Genomic DNA, 27,413 nt, shown 5'->3' with positions numbered 1-27,413 from the left:
TACTTCAGAACAGTCTCTCAGTATGAATCGGAATGATGACCTTTAAAATAATTCTCCTTAATAACAGATATTTTCACCACTCCAACTCTTCTCACTCTTAAACCTCTTTCTTCCTCCTCTAGCATTTTTAGTTTTAAGCCAGAGGATCTTTTCTTTTTTTTTTTTTTTAAGCTTTGGCCATAAGCCAGTGCAACTCTGTTCTCTTCATTGGAGTCTTCCACATACATACTTATCTCCCAACAGCGCTCAACTTAATGGGTAAATCTTCTTTCATTTATAGCAGCATAAATCCAGGCTGTCTATTCAACACAATCTCGTTGCTTGTTCCTGCCAGTTTAACACTATTCCTATTGTTTCAGTAGAATCACTTCTGACTGATAATGGTATAGTCCAGGAAAAAGATATGAATACAAATCCTCAAATTCTGGTTGTATCATACTCACATAACCAAGAATAGTTGAAGTCATTTAGATTACTTGGTTGCAATTACAATAAAAAAATAAAAAAAATCAGAATTAGCCCCAAAATGGTTAAGATGGCTATACTTTAATAATTATGTCAGGGTGAAATTGTACACTGCTTAATATCAACATATGTCAATAAACTTAAATTTCTTCTGAGCTACAACTGTTTGCAACCGTTAGAAGTCTGACCCAGTGTGATGGAAGCTGGTATGGTCCAAGAAAGCTATGACAATTTATACTAGCTATGGAGTAGCTAAGTGTCTCATTTTAAAATTGAAAATAGGGTAAAAAAAATATTTATTGTTTCAAATCTAAAGATCATTCAGAAATACTACATTATAGCACTTTATACAGAACTGATTATAATTGAATATATAATGAATAGAGATTCACAAGCTCATAAGTAAGAGTGGGACAGTAGTGCTCTAAACCACAGACACTAGAAATAGCTCAAAGGGAACATACCTCCACACTGAAGTCCTCTGTGTCTCACACATGAGAAGTCATCACATTCACAGTGCGGCCCATACACTTTTCCATACATTGATGGGTGGCAAACGCACTGCCCACAATAGCAGTTACCTCTCCCACTGCAGGAGCTCTGCTCCACAGAGCCCTTGCAAGAACCTGTGCTGAGGGAGTTCTCATCACACTCGCAGTGTGGACCCATGTACCCAGGGTTGCAGATGCACACTCCACACTCAAAATAGCCTTTCCCCTTGCTACATTTTGAGCTGTTCATCTCAGCATCGGCCTGACAGTTACAGCTGCATTGGGGTTGGATTTCAATTTCCAGTGTATCACTGAGACCCACAGGTTTTATCACAATGTGCCTTCTATTTTTTTCACAAGCTGATAGACTTATGTTCACGTTGAAAGAGACCTGGAAGAGAAAATGGTGTCTGATCAGACCTGCAGCATACCTAGGTCTGCAGGATATTCTGGAGATACATGAATAACACAGAACGAGAGTGTCTTAGATACTGCCTGTTTTTTGTAACTTGCTTGGAGGAAGTTTATTTTATAAATTAAAAAAAAAAAAAAAAGTGTTCTAAATTCTCAGGAATTAGTATCTTTTAAGAATCTGTTCCTTACTTACCGTGTCTCCCACTTTCACATGAGAGCACTTCCTCTGATGTGGAAAAAAGGTCCCATTGTTACAGATTGCAGTGAAAGAGAGATTGAGTCCTTCTGTGTCTCCAAAGACCTCCAGCTCTACTTCAGACCTCAGCTCCTTAAAGGAAAAGGAGTGTGATGAATGAAGTGATAACATTGCCAAATGCTGCTAATGTTCCACATCTGTGTAACATGGCTTGTAACTTATCCCAACCTACATGGGAGTAAATTCATGGTTTTGGCGCTTTATTTACATACTTCTTTATTGCAAGAAAAATGGAGAGCAACCGAAACAAAGAAAGTGCCGACAGAGCTGGCTTTCAGTTAAAAGCAATGGTGGTATCAGTTTAATATCCGGTATCATGGTGCTTATTTCCTGCTCTTGTAGAAGAACAAATTCAATGTTTTATTAAATCATCTTTCATTACTAAGTGCTCTGTTGACTGATGCAGGCTTTTCTTTAGCTCTGGTCTTACCGAGGAATGGATTTGTGTTTCTGATTGCTTTGCTAGCGCTGAGCTTTTCTTGATTAGCCAGCCTATGCCAATATTGGTCCCTGTTTATCTCTGCTATTAGAATCAAACCTTACAATCTCCCTTCCAGCAGGGCAGGCTCCAAGCTCAGTTTTGCCTTAATGCAGGGCCTCCATGACTTCACCCAATGTTTCCAGAGCAAGAGCCAGAGTCTATCTCCACGATTAGCTCACACAGCCGGGCGGCTCACTCAGTTCCTTTCTTCTCCCGATGGAAATTCTTGCTTCATGAGCTGTTGGTGCTGTTTCAAGATGTATTCAACAACGCTCTCATTTCTTAAATCAATTTGTTAAATCAAACTTTCATTTCTTAAGTGAAAAAGGCTCTTCATTTTACTTCCTGAATGCTCTCATACCCAGTTGTTTTTTTTAATATTTAACTCTTTAAAGTATTTTTATAGCAACTTTGGTTATACAACTTAGCCTTAACCAAAGCCTAGAGCAGACCATGGGGAAATTCCCTATGACTTCATCAGACTGTCGATCCAGTAAATGGAAATTTTTCAAAAGCACCTAAGCAATTACAGAGCAAAACACTTGGCTTTCTGCTCTTGCAAGTTTAATTGCCTTACAAAATACCCACTGTACTTCAATCAGAGAGTGAGGATCTTGCTGACCTTACCTCAGTGAGTCACTCTAGTAAAGGCATCAGGATGATTCACTGGAGTAAAGGTCTGGTGGGGTGAAAACAATGACACTACCCAAAACTAAAAGTAGAGTAGTTACAGACCTGCATAGAAAACAACTCCCTGTCCTTTCCAAACATCCTAGATTCTCTGGAAGTTCGTCTTAGAGTCATGGCTGGATTTTTGGTTTGTTTGTTTTTATTTTTAAATTCCTTTTTATTTGGAAAACCTTGTCAGTAAACCATAGCACTTTAATAAAGGATAGCAACACCTGTCATACAAGACCTACTCACATAACACCCAATGCTCTTTCCAGCATGCATCCAGAGCAGTAAAACTGTGCACTGGGCATCAGGTTATTCATGTTGTGTGGATGTGTCCAATTTTCCCCTCACATTTGTCTTGGAGTACGGTGCTTATGTTGCTATTGAAACAATGCAGAGATTCTTAGAAAATGATTTGTTTGCAATAGCTGGACTCTCAAAAAATGACCAAATATGGCGAGCCTCAAGATAAAACTGTGAAAGTTGGTATGCGTTAACATTATAGGATGTATCACCAAATAGTCCCTCTTCTGTCAGCTGCAAAACTATGAAGTTCAAATAGAGCACAGCTAGGAGAGAAAATTCAATGCTGCTGAACACAAATTCGTAATACATTGAATTGTGTTGTTTGTACCGGGTCAATATGAACATGCTTCCCTTAGCTGTTGTGAGACGTCCAAACACACACCTTAATCCACTGAAAATGAATGCATGAACTGTGATAAACTCCAGTTTCTTAGATCTATATCTGTGGAGACTTCTAATGGTGGTTTAAATCTCCTAAGCTGCCTGGCCACTGCCTAGGGACAAATAGCAAGCAGTTTAGTGAGCTTTGAGCCATTCACAAAGAAATATTTGCAGTTCAAAAATTTTTCTGAATTAATCAATAGAGAAAGCAGTGTTTCAAACTTGTTCCCTTGTGTTACCTGTCCTGTTTTAACATATTACTCCTTTGTGTTATTATCCTGTAAGTTAAAAGGGAGCAAAGCAGTGGGGGGAATGAGGGAGCAGGGTGATTGTGGAATGAAATTTTTCTAAAATTTTAAAATCCTGGAATAACTTCAATCAAAAGGCCTGGTATGTGCCACAATGCAAGATAGACTATGATTCTGCAATACAAAGCTATACAGAATTTAATGTCTGGCAGGCAGAAATACGCTTTCAAAAGAAAATGAATCATACTTGGAAAGAACACGAGAACTCCTTGTAACAAATATTTTGACAGCTCAGACTTTCTTAACTTGCTTACTTCCTCTCTGAAGCTTTTAGATAGCAACGCATGGTAAATGATATTAACAAACCTTGTGCTTGTACAGCAAAGACTCTAAAGCACTTTAAAACTGTTAAAAGATTTAGCCTAACACTACTCTTCTGGGGCAAATAGTTATTTATTCCTTTTTTGCAGTTAAAGGAACAGAAACACAGGGAATCAAATTACACTTCTAGGAGTATCATAAAAGGTCTGTGACAAAATTGGAATTAGATTTTCTGTTCCACATGTAATTTTTAACCATAGGTCTACCCTCATTTCCCGTTTCCCACTCCAAAAATTCAGATGTCTTCACTTATGTCAAATAAAGTGTTTTTCAGTGTTTCCTGCCTGGAAAACTTTCAATCATGAAGCAATAATGTTGTTAACCTTTAAGGTTAAGTGCAATAAAATGGGCTCTGGGAATTTTTGAAAGTGTGACTTGTTGCTACTTGTACAGTTTGTACACTTTGAAACCTATATGGGACTTCAAGAACCTATGAGCAACTCTGGTGGATGGTCCAGTACCTGCTCTAGGACAGGATGAGCTACGACCTGTAGGTAAGAGCACAGCTCCTGCAGCTGCCTTCCTGCCATGACTGGAGAGGACCAAGCATCAAGCTCATAACCTCCTCCAGACCCTGCCCACAGCTTGGCTAAACTTGGGAGAGAGCAACTGAACTCCTTTTTGCTGCAGGAGGTGTTGGAGACAGAAAATATCATTAGGTTCAAACAGGGAAGTAGAAAAAAAAACATAGCATACATGAGCAGACGCTAAGGGAAAGAGGCAAGATAGATATCTATCTTGCCTCATATCTATATCTATATGTAGATATATATCTTCCCAGCTTCTAGCAAGACAGAAGAGACCATAAAAATACAATTAGAGGAAGCACTGTTCTGCACTTAACACAACGTTACAACAAAGTCTCCAGGACACAACACTGGGACAATTATTTACATTTTTCCATTACTCACTGGCCAAAAAAAAAAAAAAAAAAATATTTCAGCTATTAAATGTAGTAACCTCTGTCTATAAGTTAGAGTATCACCCTGAAGAAATCCTGATAGGAGGCAGATGTGACTAATGACAGGTTAGACTCCGGAAGTGAAATTCTGGTGCTACTAGATGTTTAGAGGTAACTTTACTTGTGCAAAAGTTTCCCCTCATACTTGTTACAATTAATAGACTTCCAAGATCAACTTTAAAGTTCTTCACTTATCTAATTTTACACGTGATAGAGAGTCTTCTGGTATTTTATATTTCATTTTAAAATCATAACCAAGCAATTTTACTGCTCTTAAAAAACTTAAAAGAATTTGGTTTGCTTTGCTTTTCTGTCATCAGTACCAAAATAATTTGGGGGCATAATAATGATGGTCTTATGCTGCAGATCAGAGGAGGAACATCAGACAGAAAAACAAACAAACAAACAATTTTTTTTAAAGAAAGGAAAAAAAGAAAAGAAAACAACAGGGAAAGAAACAGAAAATGTTTTTTGCAATGAGTTATTTTTCATTACAGCTAACTGTTAGAGCAGGTTTTTAATGAAAAGGAGGGTGAGAGTGAAGAGAGAGATCTGTGGCATATCATCATACAAGTAAATGTATATATCTGTGTAAAAACCTGTAAAACTGTCTAAAAAATATTCCTCTGAAAGAAGAGAGCCAGGCAGCCAGGATGCATTATACAAATGCAACTCTGAAGAGCAGCCCTATGTTTATGTTCCTGTCATCTTTACAGTCTTTCTCGGTATTATCTAAACAAACAAACACATTCAAGTCTTCTCTTGTCTCCTATGTTCTGCTTTTTAAAAACCTCAGAACAGCCTCACAGGGGCAGCATCAAATTGCTAACGCAGAAAACAGCACTGATCACACACTAGTGCTTTCTTCTCCCACATATTCCTGCAGAACTATTGGATCTACACTCCAGTGACAGTTACTGATAGGAAGAGAACTGTGTCACTGCAGAAGTATTGAACTGGAAGACCTGAATTCCTATATTAAAGAAGGCTTTAGAGTAAGCATGAAATAGAAGACTATGAGAAAGGCAAGACAGAAGACATACTAATGTGAGTTTAGCATTCCAGCACAAGTAAAGAGTGACAGAAATTTATGGGAATTCTGTTTGGAAAACCATGAACTATATGGATATAGTTCTAAGTAACAGAACACTCAACCTTAAGTGAATGTGATATCACTGGTTAATGGAGATTCAACGTACTTTGGAAATAAACCTAACTAAGCATGCAGAATCCAGAATAAACCTATAAAAAAAGCTTTTCAGCAAAGCACTGCTACAAAACTGCCTATGCCATGGTACCTGCTACCACCTCTCAGTCACTCTCCGTAGTGCACTGCATAGCAAAAGCAAGTGCTAGTTACAGATAGTGTCCCATTTTCTTTGCCTGGTGACAGTTTGATAGCTAACAGTTATCAGAAGTTAATAGTGAATTGCATGACTGGTATCTTACTGTTGTGGCTCTAAATCCTGATTTTTAACAACAATTAATAAATGGTAATTTTGACTTTCTAATCTACAGAGTGAACGTTGCCAAAGCATTCACTCTGTAGATTAGAAAGTCAAAATTTAATTTGGTTAACTAAGCATTTCAATAGAGTGTAACGAGTTAAAGTTTTACAAGTAAAACTACTGTTTCTATGCTCACTTACTCCTCAGGGTGAACAAAATCTTCACAGGAAATCTTTACAAAATCTTTACAGGAAAGGTCAACAACTAAGCACAAAAAATTATGTTCTTATAATCAGTGCAGAAAAAAAAAACAAAAAAAAAATCAAAGACGCTTGTATTTACCAAATTGCAATCTGACTGTGAAAATACAGACATGCAGGAAGAAAACACATTATAAACACCTTACCTGATATGCAGCAATTATCAACTGAAGAATATTTCCAGAATCCTTCTGCAGTCGTCCAACAGTAGCTCCAGGAATAAGCTTTGCATAGTTCTGAAAACATGAAAAAATGAAAAAAATTAAACATAAATAAAGACTAGATGATAAGGTAGGTGACAAGGAGCTATCATCTGAAAAAGAATGAAATACTTTGGAGGCAACTGAAATAAATAATAGTCACATTTTCAAGGACTCTTGCTGACTCAATAACACACTTGCAATATTAGTAAAAATCCTATTGATAAGTGCTAGTTTCACTGACAATTAGTGGGACAGGAACTGCTAAGTGTGCTTGGAAGTTTGATACTGTAGTATTTTCTAGCTAAATTTTTTAAGATTTAGAATGAAAAATTCTAAATTTTCAATTCTCAACTGTTGATAGAATGGTTCTTTCAACCATTGTGATTTTCTTTAAAAACAAAAACAAAAAATAAACAAAAAAAGAGATTCAGCTGCTCAACTGTTGCTGTAACATTTGAGTCTTGAACCCTACATTCAATGACAGCACTCACTTTTTTTGTCCTTGCAAGCAACTGAGAATCTTGGAATCTTGTTAGTGAACACACAAAAGTTAAGAAGTTTCAACTAAGGGTTACAAGAACTTCAAACAAAGGCCCTTAAAAAACTGCTGCTGGTTTCTGATTGCTGTAACACCCCTCACATTTTCCAGTGATCAGGGGCTATGACTTTATGTTGATATTTATGTTGTATGTTGACTTTATGTTAATAATATAGTGCCAATTTAAGAATTTATTTCAGTGGTAAGTTTTCGTTTTCTTTTTTTTTTCATTAAATAGTATTGTGACACTAAAATGACATCTAGCAGATAGACTTTAAATATGCTTGATTAAAATTTATCTTGCCTGATTGTTAACTACGTGAATTTCACTTGTTTGTACCTATGCCTTTTGAGAATAGTAGATGGTCATAGTTAAAAGCACACATTGTAGCATTCGTTTTCATCTGTAATTTATCATAATATCAATGCTGTTAATTTAAAAAATTCCAGATAACTATTAATAAACACGGATAATTTGATACTCTTATATCGCCCTATACTTCAATCTCCAAAAGCACTGTGATTACTTTATACATTATGTATGGAATACTTATCATTCGTTAGATTTCTCAAGTGCTATTGTGAATCAGTGGGATTAACTACATTTTATGTTACAGCTGGTGACTTTGCATTCCTGCCTCCTCTTGTGAGTAGTGCTCTCTCAAGTATTCTGAGAATACTGAAAGTCTCCATTTTGTAAATGTGGACCTTCCAAGAGCCAATTATAAAAAAAGACAATAGACTTGGAATTTAAAGTCTAGCATCCTTTAATCTGTGGCATGCAAACCAAACAGCGGGGATATCCCGTTCTGAAGACTTCATCTCCTCTTTGAAGAAAAATTCACTGCATGCTAATACAAAGATGATGGTGCATTCCCAGTCTAAGTGTGAACCTCCAGCTCATTGGTTAAACCCTACTTTTTAGCACAATTTCTAATAACCATTAACAGGATGAGACATACTGATGCTTTTGGAGTGCTACCACCACAAAACTATCCAGAGGATGCCATTGAATTTAGTCTTCAAGCAAATATTCATCAAAAGATGACCTGCCTTTTTCTAGAGATTCTCTCATTCATGTTAATGCAATTTGAGAATTATACGTTTTAGTTCAGTAGGGCTATGTTTAACTTTTAGCAGTGTAAATGACAGAAGGATTTTCAGCATAAAGTATCATACCAAATTTATTAAAAAAAAATAAATTTGAAATTCTGAATAAGTTTGGAGACTAATATTTTTAATTCAATTTTCAGCACTGAAATACAATCTGAAATAAGTCAATTTTCAAGCTGTATTCTTCTGTGATATAAAAACAAATATTTTTTCAAAAAAGAGTAATTTCTGCTTTTTTAAGCAGTGCTCTTTGTTAGGATTAAAGAGATAACCTTTTCGCTCAACTAGTTTGAATAATTTTTAAAGAATTCTGCTTGAAAACAAATAATATCAATAATAATAATTACTTGATGAAACCTTGAAGACTAGTGTTTTCTTTTGTACCAAAATAGGATTTACAGTTCATCAAAATATCACTGTAATTGCAATATTCACAGACACTTTCTAAGTGAATAGTTTAAAAAAAATAAGTATATTCCTTGCTTCTTTGGTAAGACTCAGTTGAAACTAATGATATGAAACATTAGATGTGAATATATTTTAAAGGAATATACATTTTGTTTTTAAAATCTTTTCTCATAAATAAAATCTCAAATGATCAGGGCTCAGCATAAGGACCTTCCTCCACTCTCTTGCATTTAATTTTGAGTGGCTTTACAAATGTTTCCACATGACTGCTTTTAAAGTTCTTGTGATCAGGCAAATCACGACAAACTTGACAGGGAAAGCATCAGACCTAAAACTTCCCCCTCTTTTAAGGGAAGTAGCTGTATGTCGTATGGGAGGATCAAAACTAAAACCAGCTGTATTACAGGGATATATATTTTGTGCTCATGCAATCCATAATATTTTTGTGTTAGGTAATATGTACACACTTAAGTGTATAAACTGAAAATTCAGTTGAAGAGGATTGAGAATATTAAATGACCAAATTATTTTGGGCTAAACTGTTGGAGATTACACAGGGCTAGAAATATAAAATATATATTTGCCAGTCTGAACACTGCACTTAAGACTACTGGAATCTATCAAGTCTATTTAAAAAGATGCTAAGTCCTCACAGTCGTTTTAATGCACATTTGTCCCCAATAACTGAATTATAAATAAGAGCAGTCAATTTTGGGTCTGATATAATTAGATGCTGAGTTCAAGTAGATTTTAGATAAAGTATCTGGGGAGAAGTTTTCTACCTCAAACGATAATTAAGCTTGGGAGGGTTTTTTTAATACGGGAGAATATGGGAAACTGCAGAATCTCCATCACTGAGGCTTCAAAAAAACCAAACCAAAACAACAATAAAAACAAAACAGAGGGGTTTAATGGTGACACCCAAGTGCCAGTTTAGTCTCCTCTCCCAGCTCTTCCAGGCCATATGAACACTGGCCTTAACACAAGAATAAATCTTATTGCCTTGCTTTATTCTTTTTGCACTCTTAAACACAGATGACTGCATGTTTACATTTATAAATTTGAATCATGCAGATGAAAACATGACACTAGAGTCCCGTTTGCATGTCCTACATACACCCTTGAAAGTATGCTTTTTAAAAAAAAAAAATGACACTGCGAGACTTGATTTTTGTATTTGCTTTGTCAGATCTTTTACATCTACAGAATAGAAAGCAGAGCATACCAACTACAGAAATCCAATTAAGTGACAGAAAGCAGTACTGAAAAGATGAAAGTAGTAGATAGAATATATTCAATGGGATTCCTATATGCCCTACAAGATAGGAGATAGCTAGTAGCTTTTTTCTTTTCTAAGAAAGTAACAAGAACAAAAATTTCTACAGTTGCTTTAACAATGACTTGCATTTTTTTTTGTAAGGTATAAATCTTTGTTTAGTGTTCCCAGTGAACAAAGGGTGCCACTTGATAACAGATACTGGAATAACACTGACAGAGGGATACTGAAATATAAACCCCCTGATAAGAACACTGTTGGTCAACTCTGAGGGTGACCACCAGCAATTTTCAAGGGAAAATATAATGCCATCAGTAAAAGAAAAGTTTCTTTGGACAAAATAAGGCTCTGTAAATCAAAGATACTTCCAAGCTACTTTCTAGAACAGCCCTTAGTCGTTCAGTGCCTACTGAAATTAGTGTAAATATTTCACTTGTCATAAATTGGGCCCCTATTAAGAAATGGTTGAACAATAAGATTTAGTAAAAGTTTCTTAATGCACAAATTTTAACTATGCTACACTATGATTGTAGAATCCCACTAAATTTGAAAGTGATTGCCTTCTACTATTATTGATTTGAATTTTCACTCTTCAGCTCAGAATTCAATATATTTTTTAAAAATGCTCCAAGATGAAGAGTGCTTCCTCCATTGCTAAGGTTATAATCTGAGAATCATTTTGTGAAAGATCTCACTCTTATAACTTTTGTCCAACACCTGGAGTATTATCCTTATTCAAGACACCTCTACAACTGGAACCAGCCACAGAAGCACTGAGGGCCTTCTCTGGGCTACAGAGAGGACAGAAAATAGGAAAATAGAAACAGAAAACAGTACTGGTGTGTACTGAAAGAAAAATATATAAAACTCTCAGGTCAGCTGAAAAAAAGAATTATCTCAGAGTTGAACATGAAGATGCTCACTTTCTTGTTTTATAAAAGAATTAACAGGCTCAACTGTCCTTACCTAGCCTCACAAAATACGAAAGGTTGATCATACTGATTACACTGAATAGTTTAGAAATGCTTAGTTTGACAGTCCTTGTCTATCGACTTAAAAATTGCAGTGTGATTCAGCTTGAAATCCAATTTGAAAGTTACATAAGAACTTCAAAATCAGTATGTGAAGAAGCATTTTCCAAGTAAAAGAGCCTTTCTATGCCTCTGATATGTAATTTCCTAGATATTTTTATTACATAAATACCTTGCAGAATTGGATCCTTAATACTGAAATTATTATATTAGCTATGAAAAACAGTGAACCTTAAAGCAAATACCAAAGAACTGAACATTTTAGTTTCCTCACCTCATATATGTGAACTTGTTCATTTGTTACTGCAAAAATTAATAAAACATTGTTTTGCACAAGTTTGTCAATTAATTGTCCAATTGTGGGATACTCCTGAAAACAAACAGAAGAGAGCCACATCAATGCATTTTTCACGTACGTCCAGTTGCTAATTATCTCCCATAAAACACAGTCAACTGAACATAATTAATACTATATTATCAGCATAAAATAAACTATAGTTGGGCAGTAGATGTATACAAAATAGAAGTGTATGCAATTTCCTTGCCTTGATTTTAAGAAAGTTCCTTTGAGAAAAGTACAGTGTTGACCTCCACACTGGGACACTGGGTTCAGTAGCATCTGTGATACAGTCTGAATAACAACACTGTGACAAAGGAAATTGGAATTTGTACTAGTTTTGGTCACTGCATCTTAAGCTAGGAAATTTTCCCACATGAACAGTGTCCTAAAGCTTTCTGAACTCTTGAATTCACACCCTTACAGGGAACAAGATTAATGAGTATGACAAAATTCCCTGTATGAGGAAATACTAGTCAGTCCTGTCCCACATGTTTTCCAGGTTATCAGGAATAAGATATATGCTTTTTTTCTTTCACAGTTATAATCTATCATAATTCCATACAAACAAATTGTTCTCTTTTTACAAAAATTTGCAACTACTAATAAAATAGATAATGGCAAATGTCTGGATTCCACAACTTTTACAAACTTCAGTGGTAAAGGTATACTTTCACTAGCTTTCAAATTTGCTTATTTAAATTTATCTTTAATTTTTACAGAATGTAAGAGTTATACAAAGTTCATAGCAAATTACCAGAACAGTTGACATGGAATATTCATTGTTGTGGTCCAAATGACAGTTTCCATCATTAGGAATAACAATCCCTGCCAGCTTACTGTCCATCCCGAAGTGGGAATCGGCATCACTCACAAACACCAGCAAATGCAGAGAATCATTCCTCCATCCAATTTTTTCCTGCCATTAAAAAAACATTAGTTTAGCAGGCTGTATTATACTCACAAATAGAAAAGCATCAAAAGATTTAGAGAATGACATCTCAAAACAAATGAAGAGAAACATCTTAAAAGGTAAATCAAAAACGTCACTTCATCTCTTGTAAGACCGAGTCTCATTATCTTGAAAGAGATGTTGGTGTTCATTCTATTGTTTGGCTAACATTTCATATTCCCATTCTCTTGTTTACTAAAATGTGCTGGCCATGTTCAATTCAATCTGCTTACTACTCTAAACATAGTTAATCAAAAATATTTAAAGAAAAAACAATCAAGAACACAGACCTAATAATTATCCCTGGCAATTAAAAAGAAACACTAAAATATTGCAATATGCATGTTTAACGTGATACAGCCAAAAGTATTTTCACACAAACCTAATGAGGCTCTTGGACTGCATTAAAAAATCTTGAAAAATAATGATCTGCTTATTTGATATATAACCACACACACAGTAGTGGAAGTGGAAACATACAGAATAACTGATATCATACCTACAGTTTTCAATTACCTTGCAAACAGCTGCCTGCATAATTGCATCAAATCCTCCCTCTGGAGTATCTATATTAGCAGAGATTTTTTGTCCTTTCACAATTTCATTGAATCTTTCAGCATCATTTGTTAGTGGCAAAACATGTTTGTATCCAAAGGTGGGTAAGCACTCATATGGTACACTTCTGCATAAGAAATGAGACAGTTTATGGATGACGCAGAGAGAAAATCACTACAATGGCTACTTTGCAGGCCTGTCTGGATTAGTTTTTGGTTATGCATCTCTCTTCTGTGTCTGAGATAAGTCCAGTGAAAAGCATAAAAGAATCACAGAGCACAGATACACTCAGTTGGGTTGCATGCAAGCCTGCATAAAGCATAGGAAATGCCACTTAAAGCAGAGTAATTTAGCCTGTGCTCTTTGCCACATTTTGTTTTCATACTCAGAAGCACTTCGGATCTGTAGTCCCTTAATGACATTTAGAAAATACCATCAGGCTTCTCCATTCCTGCTTCAGACTGCAGAGCAGTGAAGGCTGGAGAGCCATCTTCTCCTCCTTGTAGAAAGGACTGGAGCACAGGTTTAGAGAATACTGCTAGGCCTCAAGGAAAAAGACACACACAAAAAACAGGAAAACAACGTTGACAGGTAAATGAATGAAACTGCTATTCTGTGTTGGGTATTAGTGTGAATCCGTTTAGGATAGCAGTGTCATAAAAATCTTTTATATATATATATATATATACATATATATGTAGAATACCTATTTGCTAATCAATTATTATTTGCTTATCCAAATTCCTCTCTTTAAATAACATAAGACACAACAGTTTCAGAGTGTGAAACTAAAAGAATTAAATCTTGTTTCCCAAACTGACTCAGTTACTCCTAGAATGGAGAAGAGATTCCAGTGAGGCTGTTAAATTGGATTTTACCCTCAAGATTAATATTATGACTTAATGTTGGCATGCAAACAGATGCAGGTACTTTCCCTGCCTACCTGCAAGGGTTGTTTATTTCTTCAGCTGTAGTTTTGATAAATGGTGAAACTGGTTTTTCAACAAAAGATCCAAAACCCAGCCTGAAGTTGCTTGTCAGCTTTGACATTTCTTTGGAAAGAGTTGAGCCTAACTCTTTTATTGTATTCAAATCATCATCCATGGAAGCTGATAGATCCATGAGGTAATAGAGATCAATTGGATAATCTTCACTTTGGCGAACCTTGATCTGTATTGTTTCTTCATGTCCTGTGAAGGTCATGGGAAAATGGGATACATCTTAGTACTTCTAGGTAGAAGTTAAGAACAAGGTCAGTTAGTTCATAAACTTATACATATACTGAAAATCATTCAGTTTTTGAAATCATCAGTACAATTAAGAAAATAATTCCCTGGCAACAAAAATCTCAAATTGACTGTCTGAAAAATTAAAGCTGTTCTAGTGTTTATTCTAAACTGTTCTTTAGTAAGGCCGTAGCCATGGACTACAACTGATTGCTATTATATAAAATATAAGAACATCTTTTGGGCAGTATGCAGAAAAATTCAGATAGGAAGCTAATTAAAACTGAAGGTAACACTTATGGAATACGCCATGTATGTTAGAAAACCAAAGAAAAACAGAGCGTACACCAGGTTTTATTCTCAATTGCAACACAATTGCAACATGCAATCTTAGTCGCATAGTATGACCTAACTGGATGTTTCTTATGTTTCTTTATACCAAATTTTCTCCATGAAAAATTCACATCACGGACCCCAGAGTAGGTCTGGAGTACTTCCATAAATGTCGCTAGTACCTTGTAAATCCTCAAGGCAAGATTTTTATACTGCATATATGCTATTTGCCAGACCTGCAGAGGGAGAGGCAACAAAAACAGGGCTGGAGAGGTATGGGGCTTTCCATTCTCTCAAAGCCACCTTAATTGACAGAGAATAGATGAACTAAAAATTAAATCCTTACTTTTATGATATACCCAGCACTTCTGAAGGATTTTGAACCGAACATAGATTTCATTTGATGAGTCAAATGACAGATAATTTTGGACTCAACACAGGTATTTTGTATTTTATCAAGATTTTTTTTACACCATTCAGTCTGAGTATATCACAGTATCTCAGTATATCACATCAGCAGAAAAAAATAAATCCTGTATTTACGAACTGAGTGATTTACCTGGTCGCAGTTTGAGAGTTAATTTTTGAGGAGAAATCTGCGTGACATCAGAATTGTTCTTCTGGGTCGATATAGTTAGTGGCTTGTTTCTGTGAATTTCCACTTCTGAAATGGGAAATTCAATGAAATTCAACTGGCATCCTTTTGATAAAAGGTTTTCTGGGGTATCACACCTCCCATGAATTCCAGCTGAGTCGGTGTAATTCTAAAGCAAACAGGAAAAGGAATGGATGAGTTAAATGTATTTACTGACTGGCCACCAGCACCTGGCTGACAAAAGGTCAATCCAATGCAGGGGAACCAGAAACAAAAGGTGCAAGTTATACAATAAGTGCAGACTAGTGCAGAAAGAGAACTAGGTGGCACAGAAAGCTAAATTTGCCCTTCATGGGTCATGTCGCACAGGTGTATAATTAATGTAACTTACACCAGTCTGGTGTCCTGGAAGAAACTGCTCTATTGTTGGGGAATGGGAATTGTGCCATTTATATTTGGCTTCTCTCAGCACTGGGAATGGGAACACAAAGCCCCTGTGAGCTTTTTTTTTCCTAAGGAAATCACTTACAGGACTATGCCACAAATTCCTAAACAGTGTTTGAACTGCTGGTGGAATATTTAATAACACTAAAGCAAATAATAAACTCCTACACATTTTCTGAGAAACTGGAGGTGGGGTGCCTAGAGTTCACTGATCACTTTGTTTCCTTCTGACCTACTCTTTCTCCTCAACACTCATTTTACTCATTCACTGAAGCAGGTGGAATGTCCGCATTACCCTGACTGGTGCCCAGCAAGCACCACAACTCCCCTTGCTCTCCAGCACTCGTTGGGCTCCCACTGTGCTCACGTTTGTCTGCTCACATTTGGCTCAGCGCCCTCCTTGACCTTCTCCCCCACGGAGGGAACCACAAGCCTATCAATATCACTTGGATATCTGGCAGTTTATTTTTTTTCCTCATTTCAAAGCACTTGTTATGCATTCTTCTCCACAACACTGCTGCAAGGTGGGTATTATCCCCATGTAGTAGTGAAGTTAATGGTCAGTTTTACAAACAGGCTTCTGTGCCTTATTAGCATTTCCTAGAGTTATGTCTAGAATTTAGATCTGCAGAATCAGTCAGCTGCCTCCTGAACTGGAAACCACTCTTTTTGGTCAAAACCTGGGAAATGCCTGGCAGAATTGGCAATACCTGGTTGATGGTCACAGGCCCATAGCATGGGACCATTCTTTTCTCCCAGGTTTGGGCAAGCAATCTTGGGTTCAGCCATTACACCACAAATACTCTCTGAATTCAGTAACTGAGAAACTCCCTATCCACAGCAAAACAATTTTACTTTAAACTTATTAAAAATAGAACTTGGCCTCTCCTTTCCAACCAAAATTTCATCCTGCATGGATGAAGACTGTCAAAGATCTTGTGTATTTTTGTGGAAGCAACACTGAGACACCTGGTGGGAGCAGCTGTTTATTGTGCTTCAGACCAAGTCTGACGTCTTTGCCTGGAGAAGACTCTCACCAATTGCTTCTTGATTACAGCACACATAGAGATCATGTAAGATTCCAAAAATTTTGCAGGGAGAATATCATCTCTGGTAGTTACACACTTAGAATTGCTGGCTTTTTAGAACATGCATACAGAAGCAAACTAATATTTCAAATATAGCTAGATGACATGTTTTTATCCTGTAGAGATTTTTTTTTAAAAAAAAATATGTGACAATAGTTGAAATCATGTGATCAAATTTCATTTCAAGTAAAACCTGTTTTGGATGTTAAGTACAAACAAAAACTGCTGAAAAAAAAATATATTTTTTTAATTATTACTTTTCCCCCCATGGTAACATTATATGCAAATTGCTAAATTATTTTTAGCAAACTTCTTTAAAAAGAAGGTACTTTTTGATCTTTGTCAGATACTTCATGCAGCAGCACATTAGTACCATCCTATATATCATTTTGCTGCTTAGCAATAGCAACAAAAGTGTAAATCAGAAACTACCATTAAAAGTACTGATTTTATCTCTCTACTATTTCTGGCAAGTTTTTAATTGTGATAGTTAACTATTTTGCAAACACTAATTTTGATAATAAGATTGATCATTTGCATGTGCAAACTGACTGACTGAAGTACTTTCTGTTTATACTGTCTGAATTGGTATATGACGATATAATGTAAGATGCAGTCTGGTCTGGCACTTGATGCTTCATCCTTAGTGCTCTGGGTGAGTCAGCCCTGGGGCTGATGACCTGAGCCCCTCTAAAAGCACTTTTATTTCTGCCTTTAAGTTTATTTCTGCCTTTAGTTTAAAAAAAAAAAAAGAATAATACGGCTTAAAGTCTATATTTGAATTCCACTTTTGATCCTCAGAAAGGCTTCACTAAGCACTGCATGCATTACAAAACCACAGGCTAACCCAATTAAGTCAATACTTCATCACTCAGAGCTACTACAAACATTTCAAGTTTTACTTTGAAATTTTTTGTATCATCTACCTCTTGGAAACACCAAGCACAGTGTGGTCCGGAAAGCACACAATCTTCACAAGTCACTGCACTTTCCTGAGAACAGGTCCCTAAATTTAAATCAAAGAAGACAAAAGACTGTTAATAATGTGCTTAATCATTCGCTTTATGATGAATCTGGCTAGTTAGAGAATGTGGGAAGTGAAAAATGCACACATTTAGCCATATTTAGGATTACTGATAACGTTATTTCATAGAGATGTTTCTATTGGTAGAATATTAACTCCCTGGAGAAACAATACAATTACTGACAATTAACATACTTACTTTTGCATGCTTTATAGATGTGCATTCACTGAGAACACGCTACTTGTTTGATCGAGGGCACTTGATAAAACTTTATATTTGTTTCTGGTATAGGTCATGTACGACATTGCCAACATAACCAGAGATACTAAAACCACAATATTATGTATGTTCACTGTATATACTTAAAATTGCTTCACCAACATCTGTAGATACATGATGTGATTTTAATTTATTGTGTAAGTACTGGTGAAACATTCAGTCACATATGCAGTATTAAGTTTCTCAGTTCAGACATTGATTAGTATAACCACAATTGCTCAAATGCCTGTCTCTTTTACATGTTCTGCTATGTAATGACCACATAAATCTTGGATGAATTCACAGGGTTGCCCTACAGCGGTATGTCAAAAAAACCACCAGTCGTCAAAGAGAAAGGAGTGATTAAATACAGAAGACAGAAAGCTATTTAGTATCAACTTAAAGCAAGAGACAAAGCAAAAATGGTTTAGAAATGGATCCCACTGCCCCGGAGTCTTACCTTGAACATTGTTACTTCTTTGCAGAAATAAGAAAAAGAGGCAAAGCAATTCAATCCCCATTCGTTTTCAGTGCTGGCTGTGTGACAAAAAAATATTAACGTATTATTTATCGTCTGTGGAAAGACAGAACATCATAAAATCCATACATTCCCAAAGTGTACGTTTTAAGAAGTCACCTACACTGGACTGCGAGGAATCTTCAAACCTATCAGGGCAGAACATGAATGAAAATAAAAACAACAGCTACCTGAGCAGGTAAAGACGGCAAGCTTTGCATAAAAGTAACCTGAACATGGTTATCACTTCCTTGTTTTCCTGTACTCCTTATAAGGTATACAATCAGAAGGAAAATTCATTCAGGTGAAGACTTCTGTCAATTGCAGTCACTCTGGGTCCTAGAGCAAGCCATCCAAGCGAGCATTTTTGGCATATACAGGAACTCTAAAATGCTCTTCTAAAATAACTCCTTTAATTGTTCCCTGAGAGAGTGTGTTAGGCAGACAGGTCGTACGATTGCTAAGTGAATATACCTGGAGAGATGTAAAAATCCCATTTTTTCAGATTCCCTGGTGTGGAGGGAAACTTGTAAAGGCAACTGCAAAAAAAACAAAAAGCAATCAATTGTTATAATTGAGGACCTGGCTTTGGTAATTCAAGATACAGAGTACATTTATTTTATTAACATTGCAAACTGGAAAGGAAATGCTGCAACTGTGGAATTTTTAATATGTAGAGGAAGGAATAAATGTATTCCCAGTTTTGCAACTGACTTGAAAAAAAAATCACTTCAGCTTCAATTCTGTGTAGTAAGTGGCTAAATATTCTATGGCAGTAGAGCACAGATACAACAACATAACAAGTTTTTGCTCCCCCCCACCCCTTGGAATGAAGGCAAAATATGCCCTTCTTACAGCATTATTGCATTATTAAAGGAAATAAAATTTCTTATTTCTAGATTTCATCTCTTCTCATCTTTTATGCTTCGCTATTGTTTGTTTTGAAAATAATTTGTTCAGGACAAGTCCTCTCTTATCTTAAGAGTTTGCAACTGACTACACACTGCAGCATAAAATTAAAATTTCATCAGTTGTGTTGCTGGTCTACCCTAAAAAAATATATCCTGTTTTTCCACAGTCAGAATCCTACTGAAGCTGGGAAGCTAGCTTGTAAAAAAACCTAGGCTGCTCTCACCATGAGAACTGGCAGGATCAGACCTCCCTTTTCAAACCTGGTGGTAGCTGCAATTTTGGGGCAGGATGTGACAGTAGGGATAGGTCTATACTAGTAAGCTCAACATGCCTGGAAACATTCCTGGGCATTGAGGCCAATTGGCACAGAAAGACCCGAGTTTATGCTTGCAAATTGCCTATTGGGACCATTCTAGCAACCAAAATGTGCCCAGAAATTGTTTGCAGAGAGTGTTAATTGGAAGAGGTCAAATTCATGCCAGGGAGCATTTTAACAGTTTAATAGCACAGAGAATCTCATTCTAGTGCCTGGACATATTCCCAGGCACATCCGATTTTACTAGTATTTACACAGTCTACGGGTATTTTCATAGCAGCTCAAACTGGATTACGTCAAGCCTACCTTTGCCCTGCTCACACCCCTTTGCTCTTACCAGTACTGATGTCCAAACAAGCAGTGAGCTGATTCAGCCTGATCCAATTAAAAGCCAAGCACCTTCCGTGGGGAAGGCCGGGGGGCTAATCTTCCCCTGGGTGGGTCCCCTGAACTGTGTCACTGCCCAGCCCAGTGTGAGCACCAGCTCAGGAGAGGGAACAGGAAAGGCAGGCAGAGCTGACAGGGAAGGTGGCAGCATGATAATTTGAATTTAGCCCAGCTAACTCTTGTGGAACCACATCCCAACATTTCTATTTACAACAGTAAATTCTTAAGTCTCCTTCAACTGCTTTCTATACCTTGGAGTATCCTTTGTGAGCCATGTGTTCACCTACAACAATTTCTTGTGGCATGAAAAAAGCATCAATTAAATTATGTTCCCTTAGCTGGTGAAGACACAGGTCTATGAGGACAATGTCCGTAACTACACAAGGTCAAAATGAAGTGGAGTTGACTGAAAATGTTTACTCATACAGAGAAAAAAATCCTCCTATAAGAGCCATCCAACACATTTTATTTCCCTGTCTTTAGCTTACATTTGTGTGTACGTCCTGTACTACTGTTGCTATGCCTACAGCCTTGCAGAACTCCAAAAACTAGTGCTTGCCCTTTCAACGTACAAGTTCATTTTGCAGCTCTCACTAGCCCCTGGTAATATAACAACACCTCAAAGCCTGCACTCAAAGGACTTGATGACAGTTCTTCAGCCACCAAAAGACACCAGAAGTCTCCCAGGTTAAGGGCCAGCCAGCTGAACACCTGGCAGTTAGTAAAGGCTTCTTTTTAGATTCAAGATATCAAACTTTTTTAGTGCAGAAAGAATAATACAACCTACATAAAACTTACAAATTCGGTTTGATAGCATCGGTTCTCCATTTGTTTGTGTGGTAATATTTTATATAGGTCTTGGCAAGGACAGCATGACTGGAGGCTAGGTGCCTGCCTCTGAATGGGATGGCTGCCAAATCTGAGTTAAGTCTTGCCTTGAGTAAAATAACTAAGTTTCTGCAATTTATTAAGAACAGACCTCCCCAGGCTGTAGAGCAGAGGAAGAATAGACAACAGCAAAACAACCACAAAAACACAAAGGAAAATATAAGGAGAGAAGAACCAAGGTTAGTTTTGACTTTTAAAAGCACCCACAATGAGAAGATCACAGGACTGGACGGAGTGGGACTGACAATCTCAGCAATAGGGGCACAGGATGATAAGAGAGGTCCGGGAAGGGAGATAGCATCTACAAAGAGTGGATCTTGGGCAAGGCAAGAAAACCCAGGTAGGGCGCTGATATAATAGATTTGTTTTGCAATGTCACTAAGCATCTTATGTGATATCTAAAGATAAGTTGACCAGAAAGTTTGTCTATTAATGTACTGTTTTACTAGCTTTAGCTATCACAGACGCTAGAAGAGCACAATCAGAAATAGCCATGCTGATGTGGGAAGGATGGCCTCTGAGGTCCTGGCACTGCTTGATCTGACAGCAAGATTCCCCTTTATAAGGAATATACGGTTTATAAGACAGTCTTGTTCTGTTAACTCAAACTAGAGGTATCAGCCCAATGAGGTATAACAAATGGTAGCTTATAGTACAGACAATGCAGTTATTACTGTTTTTATCAGCCACTACATGCTCATTTTGGAGCAAATTTTGGTCTTGCTTAAATCAGGGTTATGGTTTTACAATGACACATCCCAGCAGAATACAGCTGTTTATCTTTCACTATGGGCAGCACTGAACAATGCACGTCTGTCCTTCTCTAAAAGGTAATAAAATTTGTACAGGATAAAATCTTTACTGCATTTTTCCCCATACCTGGCACTTACAATACGTGAAAGATAGCACAGAAAGATATGCTGGTCATCCAACCAACCTTTAACAAATTCATTAGTGAGTAGCCAACATTAAACATAGAGAATGCAGAAAAATAATAAAAGAAAGCTAATGATGTGGACAGGGGATAAGAAATAAAACAAAAATATTAGCCTCAGGTAGCATTTCATTAATAAGGCTTTTTTTTCCTCTTTAGAAAAAGCTACTAATGTATGGCTTTTCTGGGCCATTTAGCTGAATCCAAAAGTCAGCCTGTTGATTGGGTCTGTAAAAGTTCCAGAATGGGAAGTGTTTGCATACAAAAGCATGCCTCATCATTGGCTCATTCAAATCTAAAAAATGACTTCATTTTAGAAAAAAATACCAGCCTCTCCTGCATACAGGGCATGAACTGGTGTAGCATAATTACACATACAGGAAGACCAGTCCAACAGAAATCAACAATTAGTTCCTCCTGTGCTAGACAAAGCCTGGAAGAGGCGGCATGTTAGCTCCAGTAAAAGCCTATCAGTCAATATAAAAGATCAGTATGTCCCAAGCTCATTGGAGCAAGGAAAATCTCTTTGAATTAGAAGCTGGAGAGCTATTCACATGGAGGAGAAATTCTTGTAAGTGATCTCTCAGCTCCACACACAAACCAACACTTAATTCTCAATGCTCTTCTCATACACATTCAATCTGAAAGCCTGGAAAAATACTGAGTAATTTGAAGTCTGGATGTCCCACACGCTGAAATGGTTCTGTGAGTATTTACAAAGGTGGGGGAAGTGTCTCCTGCCCTTCAGAAAACATTTCTCTCTTCCTGTCCCTCATCTGCCAAGTCCTGTAGGAATGGAAGCAGTGAGATAGAGATCAAAACTTAGGGCAAACCTTTTGACCAGAAAGACGGTAACTGAAGATTATGCAAATATTACGGAATAACTGAGAAAAAAAAAATATCTTAAAAAGATGAAGCTGTTCTATAGCTGCACAGTCAAGTGGTTCCTGACTCTTGGGCCAGCAGAAATGGAAGGCACTTTTAGAAAAAAATCTTCCCAAAAATATATCCCTCACCAGCCTGACAGCCCTAGTTCCAAAGAACAACTACGACAGATGTTTCAGAGGATGACTGTCAATTAGCTAGGCAAGGAAGCCTGAAAAAAAGTTTCCGAACTTAGATTGAGCTCTAAGGAAACCGAGGTGGTTTGAGTAGCCACATAGCAATGGGAATATCAGACAATCCAGCACAGACTGCACGCAAATATGGCGACAACGCTGGAAGGACTGTCCTGCCCCCACCTTTGCTGGCAATACTTTGGGGAGATCTGGCAAAAACATTTAAAGAGGAAACAACAATCCCTAATGAACACTTGTGTTTAATGGGGAAATTCATCAAATTTAATGATGGTGAATGCAACTAATCGGTAACTTTACATTTTTTCTCTAAACTTTACTTTCTTTTTTTTAGAAAACAACAGTATCACCTACCAAATCACTGTGCAAAATAAATAAATGTATTTGGATTTATGCATATTAGTGTTGTTTGATACTATTTGCTATCATTCTTTGTTAAACAGCACCCATGCGACACGGGTATTGCTTGAAACAGAAAACAGCCTCAGCCCAAAGAAGCTGCTGTAAGCATTTGGGTCCTGTATAATGACACAGAGCCTGCGGTACATGAAGACGTGCATGTACAGCGGCTGAGCCGCCCCTGTTGGGATGTGTACTAACCTCATTCCCAGCTACGGGACTCGCACCAAAACACTACTGTGTAGGTTAAGGCACAGACCCCTGCCAACATGTGGGCAAGTGCGTGAAAAGACGAAGGCTTCTCATAACTCTCTTCATGTTTTGTTTGCAAGCACTGCTACACAGATGGTAGAGAGCAGTTTTAGAAGATGAACAGAGTCTGCAGTTCCTTCCAGAGGGTTGCACGAGCTGAACGGCCACACGTAGGAAAGGAATTTTTTCCCTCCGGCCCTGAACAAAGTGGGGTGTTGCAGATCCATGACTCAGGTCATGACTCATGCTCTGGTCTCCTCTTGTTTCCGGAGCAGTGCGCTGTTGCTAGATGAAGGCAAAGCCAAGTCAACAACCTACCTCTGAACAAACAGAGAGGAAGAGGAGGAAGAAGGATGAATTGCTCACCAACTGTGCAGTGAACAGCAGGCAGACAACCCAGGGTGTTTTCAACCCATGTTCACCTCACCCACAGCTCTGACCCAGCTGGTTTCAGCTGAGGGCGTGAGCAAACCTTTGTCCTCAATTTCCTTTGCATGGTTGAGCACTCTGAAAGGTCTGTTTGATTTTCAGATTTGAATAAACTATCACACTCAAAGCCAAATAATCAAATCTCCCAACTGCACCAGGACTCAGGTGGAACCAGTGGAAAAATCACATGGTTTCCAACCAGGACTGTCAGCCAGCCCACAGCACTCAAAACATGCCAGGGATGCCACACAGCCTTTTGAATCTGGCCTAAGTTTCTGTTTGATTTTCACAGTTGCTTTGTACACCTCCCTGCCCTATAAGAGTGAGGTGGTGGGACCCCAGAGGAAGCACCTCAGCTCTGTGCTGGTGGCTGGAACTGCTCTGAGCATTAGCATTAACCCCACAGCACTTAAATCCACAAGATGTCAGGTCTCTGCCCTTTAACTGGGAGCTTTCTGCAGCTTCCTCCATTCAGATTAATGCTGAGTGCAAACTCTACCTACTTCCCCTCTTACACAAAGGGCCAAAGGCAGCCCTGCGACACGCATGTTGCAGCTGTATAGCATGAACTGTGATGAATAAGCAAAATGAGCTAGGTGCAAATGCCTTGCTTTTGAAAAAGCTGGAAGGAATGTGTAATCACGATGTATGCAGGCCTGATTTATCCAGATGTAAATTCTAAACTATGAGGCTGGGACTAAATCATTTGTAAAAAGTACCTTTTCCACTCTGGTCTTACACAGAGAAAATAGACCTCTACTTTTTATAGTTGACCTTGCTATACTTAGGGGTATGGAACTCCAGAGCTTTGCTCAAACATAGGGTTTGAATAATGTTAATCTAGAGTAGCCAAAATAGATAAGCATGTTTACTTCAGCATTCAAACAGCTGCTAATAACTGAGAAAGTGGGCCAAGATGCTGACTGAAACCAGCTAGATTTATGAAGCTTTCAAGTTATTCTGAACATTGACGGTATGGTTTCTATTTACAGACACGCAGAATTCAGTCCACTCCTCCTGTCACAGGGCCCAGTCTCCTTCTGGGGAAAAAACAGGATTTAGGGTTTCAGGAGCTCTTTGAGCAGCATGCTGCCATCTTATGGCTATTCTGCTATTCTGGAGTAGGTATTACTTTAAAACCTGCAGGCATAAAGGTGGTCAGTACTAACTCCCCTATGACCTTTTGGCAATATTTTGCCTGGCTACATATTTAAGAATCTTTGGAAACACTCATATCTTTGTTAACCGATTTGGTCATTTATGTTATATTCAGGTTATAATTTTTTGTTACCAGCTTCTTCTTTTTTTTTTTTTTTTTTTAATTCCTCTCTCCTCTACCACAGTAAACAGAACATTATTTCCAGTCTTTGTTATAAGCTCAGTTAACATGATTCTGAAATGTCAGAACTGTTTCCAATATCTTTGTTGATATAAATTATTCCTGTATTTTGCAAATCATGTTTTATTGCTATGAGCACGTGTAGGAAGGAAATTTAAACCAGCAGGGTACATTGATATGTAAACAGGGATATTGGGAGAATGACCTTTTACAGAAAGATTAGTATTTCTGCAATTCTTAAAGAACTGGTAAGAAATGTTGATATTATATACCTAAACAAAAACATGCAGGACCAAGAACATGCAAATGAAACATCTCTAAGTAAAAATAAAACCAACTAAATCAGTTTCAATTAGCTTGACTGAGTAATACAATAGGAATGAGGCAGAGCAGAGTTTCCCTAACAGGGCTTTCTAGGAGTTCAAAACGATTGATGATGTAAAGCCTATTAATAATATTCGATTGACTGATACCTTATGCTTACCTCAGACATACAACAGCATCGCCTTATTTTGGCTGGACAATTAGCAAGACCAGAATTACCACAATTTAAAGCATTTTTTTAAAAAAAATTCATTCATAATATTTTGCAGTATGTCAACATGTCCCAGAAGACCATAAAGTCATGTTTTCTCTTTGAACCAATAGATTAACAGAAATTTCAATAGTTCAGCACTGTGAAGGATCTCATAGATACCAAATACGTGTCCTTGTACCTTATACAGCTGAGTTCATGAACTTATCAAAATCCATCATAAGACAGCTCAGACAGTTTCTCTTCCTGGCAGATAGGCAAATACGAAGTGGCTCTACTCACCTTTGCGGTATATGCAAGAACAAGGTGAATTCTGCATTATCCAACTCACAAGCAAATAAGCTCCATTTTACTGTGATACCCGCAGTCACGGTGCTTTGTTCCTGTTACTCTCACTAGAAGACTGTTTCAGCAACTTTACTCTTCTCATCGCTGGAGACCTTCTAAACTCCAGCCTAGATGGACTAACTAATTTATATCCATTTGTTTTAGTGACAACATTGTCTGGTAACTTAAATAACTTCTTTCCTTTCCTAGTATTTGCCCTGCCCTTCGTTCCCCTCCCCTTGATGTATTTATAGACAGCAATTGTATATCGCTCATTCTTTGGTTTGTGTAGTACTACTTCTCTGCATTTCTTTCAATGCTCTTTCCTAATTATGGGTGACAGACTGTTCACAGCACTCCAGAAGAGCTCTGACCAATGCCTCCTACACTGGAGCCTCTACGTAGTATTCCTTCCTCAGCCGCCTGCATCATATCTAAGGAGGATCATTTTTGCCTTTTCCAGGGCTCCATCCCAGCTCTGTGAGCATCCTTCTATGACTGATCAAGACATTATGGTCCTTCTCCTGTCCACTTGATAATCTGCAGTTTATAACAGAAATTATTTCCACCTCAGTTTGTGCTATTAAATTCAATCCCACGCCTCCAGCTCTCAATTTCTCCTCTCTGTCTATGTAACAGGATGGATATTTTTCTTATTTGAGCATGCCATTTTTAGCAGCAATGAAAGCATTAATAATTTCAGAGATTAGCTGAAACTGTGATACTTGAAAATCTGTTTGTAATCTCTGATAGCCCAATAATTCCCTTCTCAGAACAGATGGTATCATCCATACATATTCTCAGCCCTTATATATTTAATCAAACATTTACTGCTTTCATTCTATTTTTTTTCCTTTTTATATTCACATCTTTATTTATTATTTCTAGGAAAACGTGTACACAATTTGCATATGGTTAAGGTCAAATTAATGAAACTGTAGATGTGAGGTCAC

The 27,413-nt window shown here is 37.4% G+C and overlaps 1 protein-coding gene across 8 annotated transcripts in view; it reads right to left on the bottom strand.

Moving 5' to 3' along the window:
• ITGB6 (integrin subunit beta 6) overlaps positions 1-27,413 on the bottom strand; it is a 55,600-nt gene that overhangs the window by 15,005 nt on the left and 13,182 nt on the right. For 4 of the 8 annotated variants that reach the window (XR_010832376.1, XM_066999479.1, XM_066999480.1 and 1 more), the window contains 11 exons: positions 19,141-19,205; positions 18,610-18,686; positions 17,793-17,872; positions 15,299-15,503; positions 14,124-14,370; positions 13,142-13,307; positions 12,431-12,592; positions 11,611-11,706; positions 6,914-7,003; positions 1,564-1,698; positions 930-1,347 (listed from right to left, as the gene is read on the bottom strand). Coding sequence is in view for 7 of the 8 variants with exons in the window: in XM_066999479.1 (XP_066855580.1) it covers positions 930-1,347; positions 1,564-1,698; positions 6,914-7,003; positions 11,611-11,706; positions 12,431-12,592; positions 13,142-13,307; positions 14,124-14,370; positions 15,299-15,503; positions 17,793-17,872; positions 18,610-18,670 (1,660 nt within the window). In the remaining variant the exon portion in view is untranslated. Of the gene's footprint in view, positions 1-929; positions 1,348-1,563; positions 1,699-6,913; positions 7,004-11,610; positions 11,707-12,430; positions 12,593-13,141; positions 13,308-14,123; positions 14,371-15,298; positions 15,504-17,792; positions 17,873-18,609; positions 18,687-18,790; positions 18,939-19,140; positions 19,206-23,779; positions 26,389-26,415; positions 26,671-27,413 lie in introns of those variants that run through there. The other 4 variants (XM_066999482.1, XM_066999481.1, XM_013171305.3 and 1 more) reach the window with 4 other exon arrangements.

The sequence above is a fragment of the Anser cygnoides genome, chromosome 6 (genome assembly GCF_040182565.1).
Source record: "Anser cygnoides isolate HZ-2024a breed goose chromosome 6, Taihu_goose_T2T_genome, whole genome shotgun sequence".
NCBI lineage: Eukaryota > Metazoa > Chordata > Aves > Anseriformes > Anatidae > Anser > Anser cygnoides.
The sequence above is the reverse complement of the archived record's forward strand: the minus strand, read 5'-3'. Positions and strand labels throughout refer to the sequence as shown.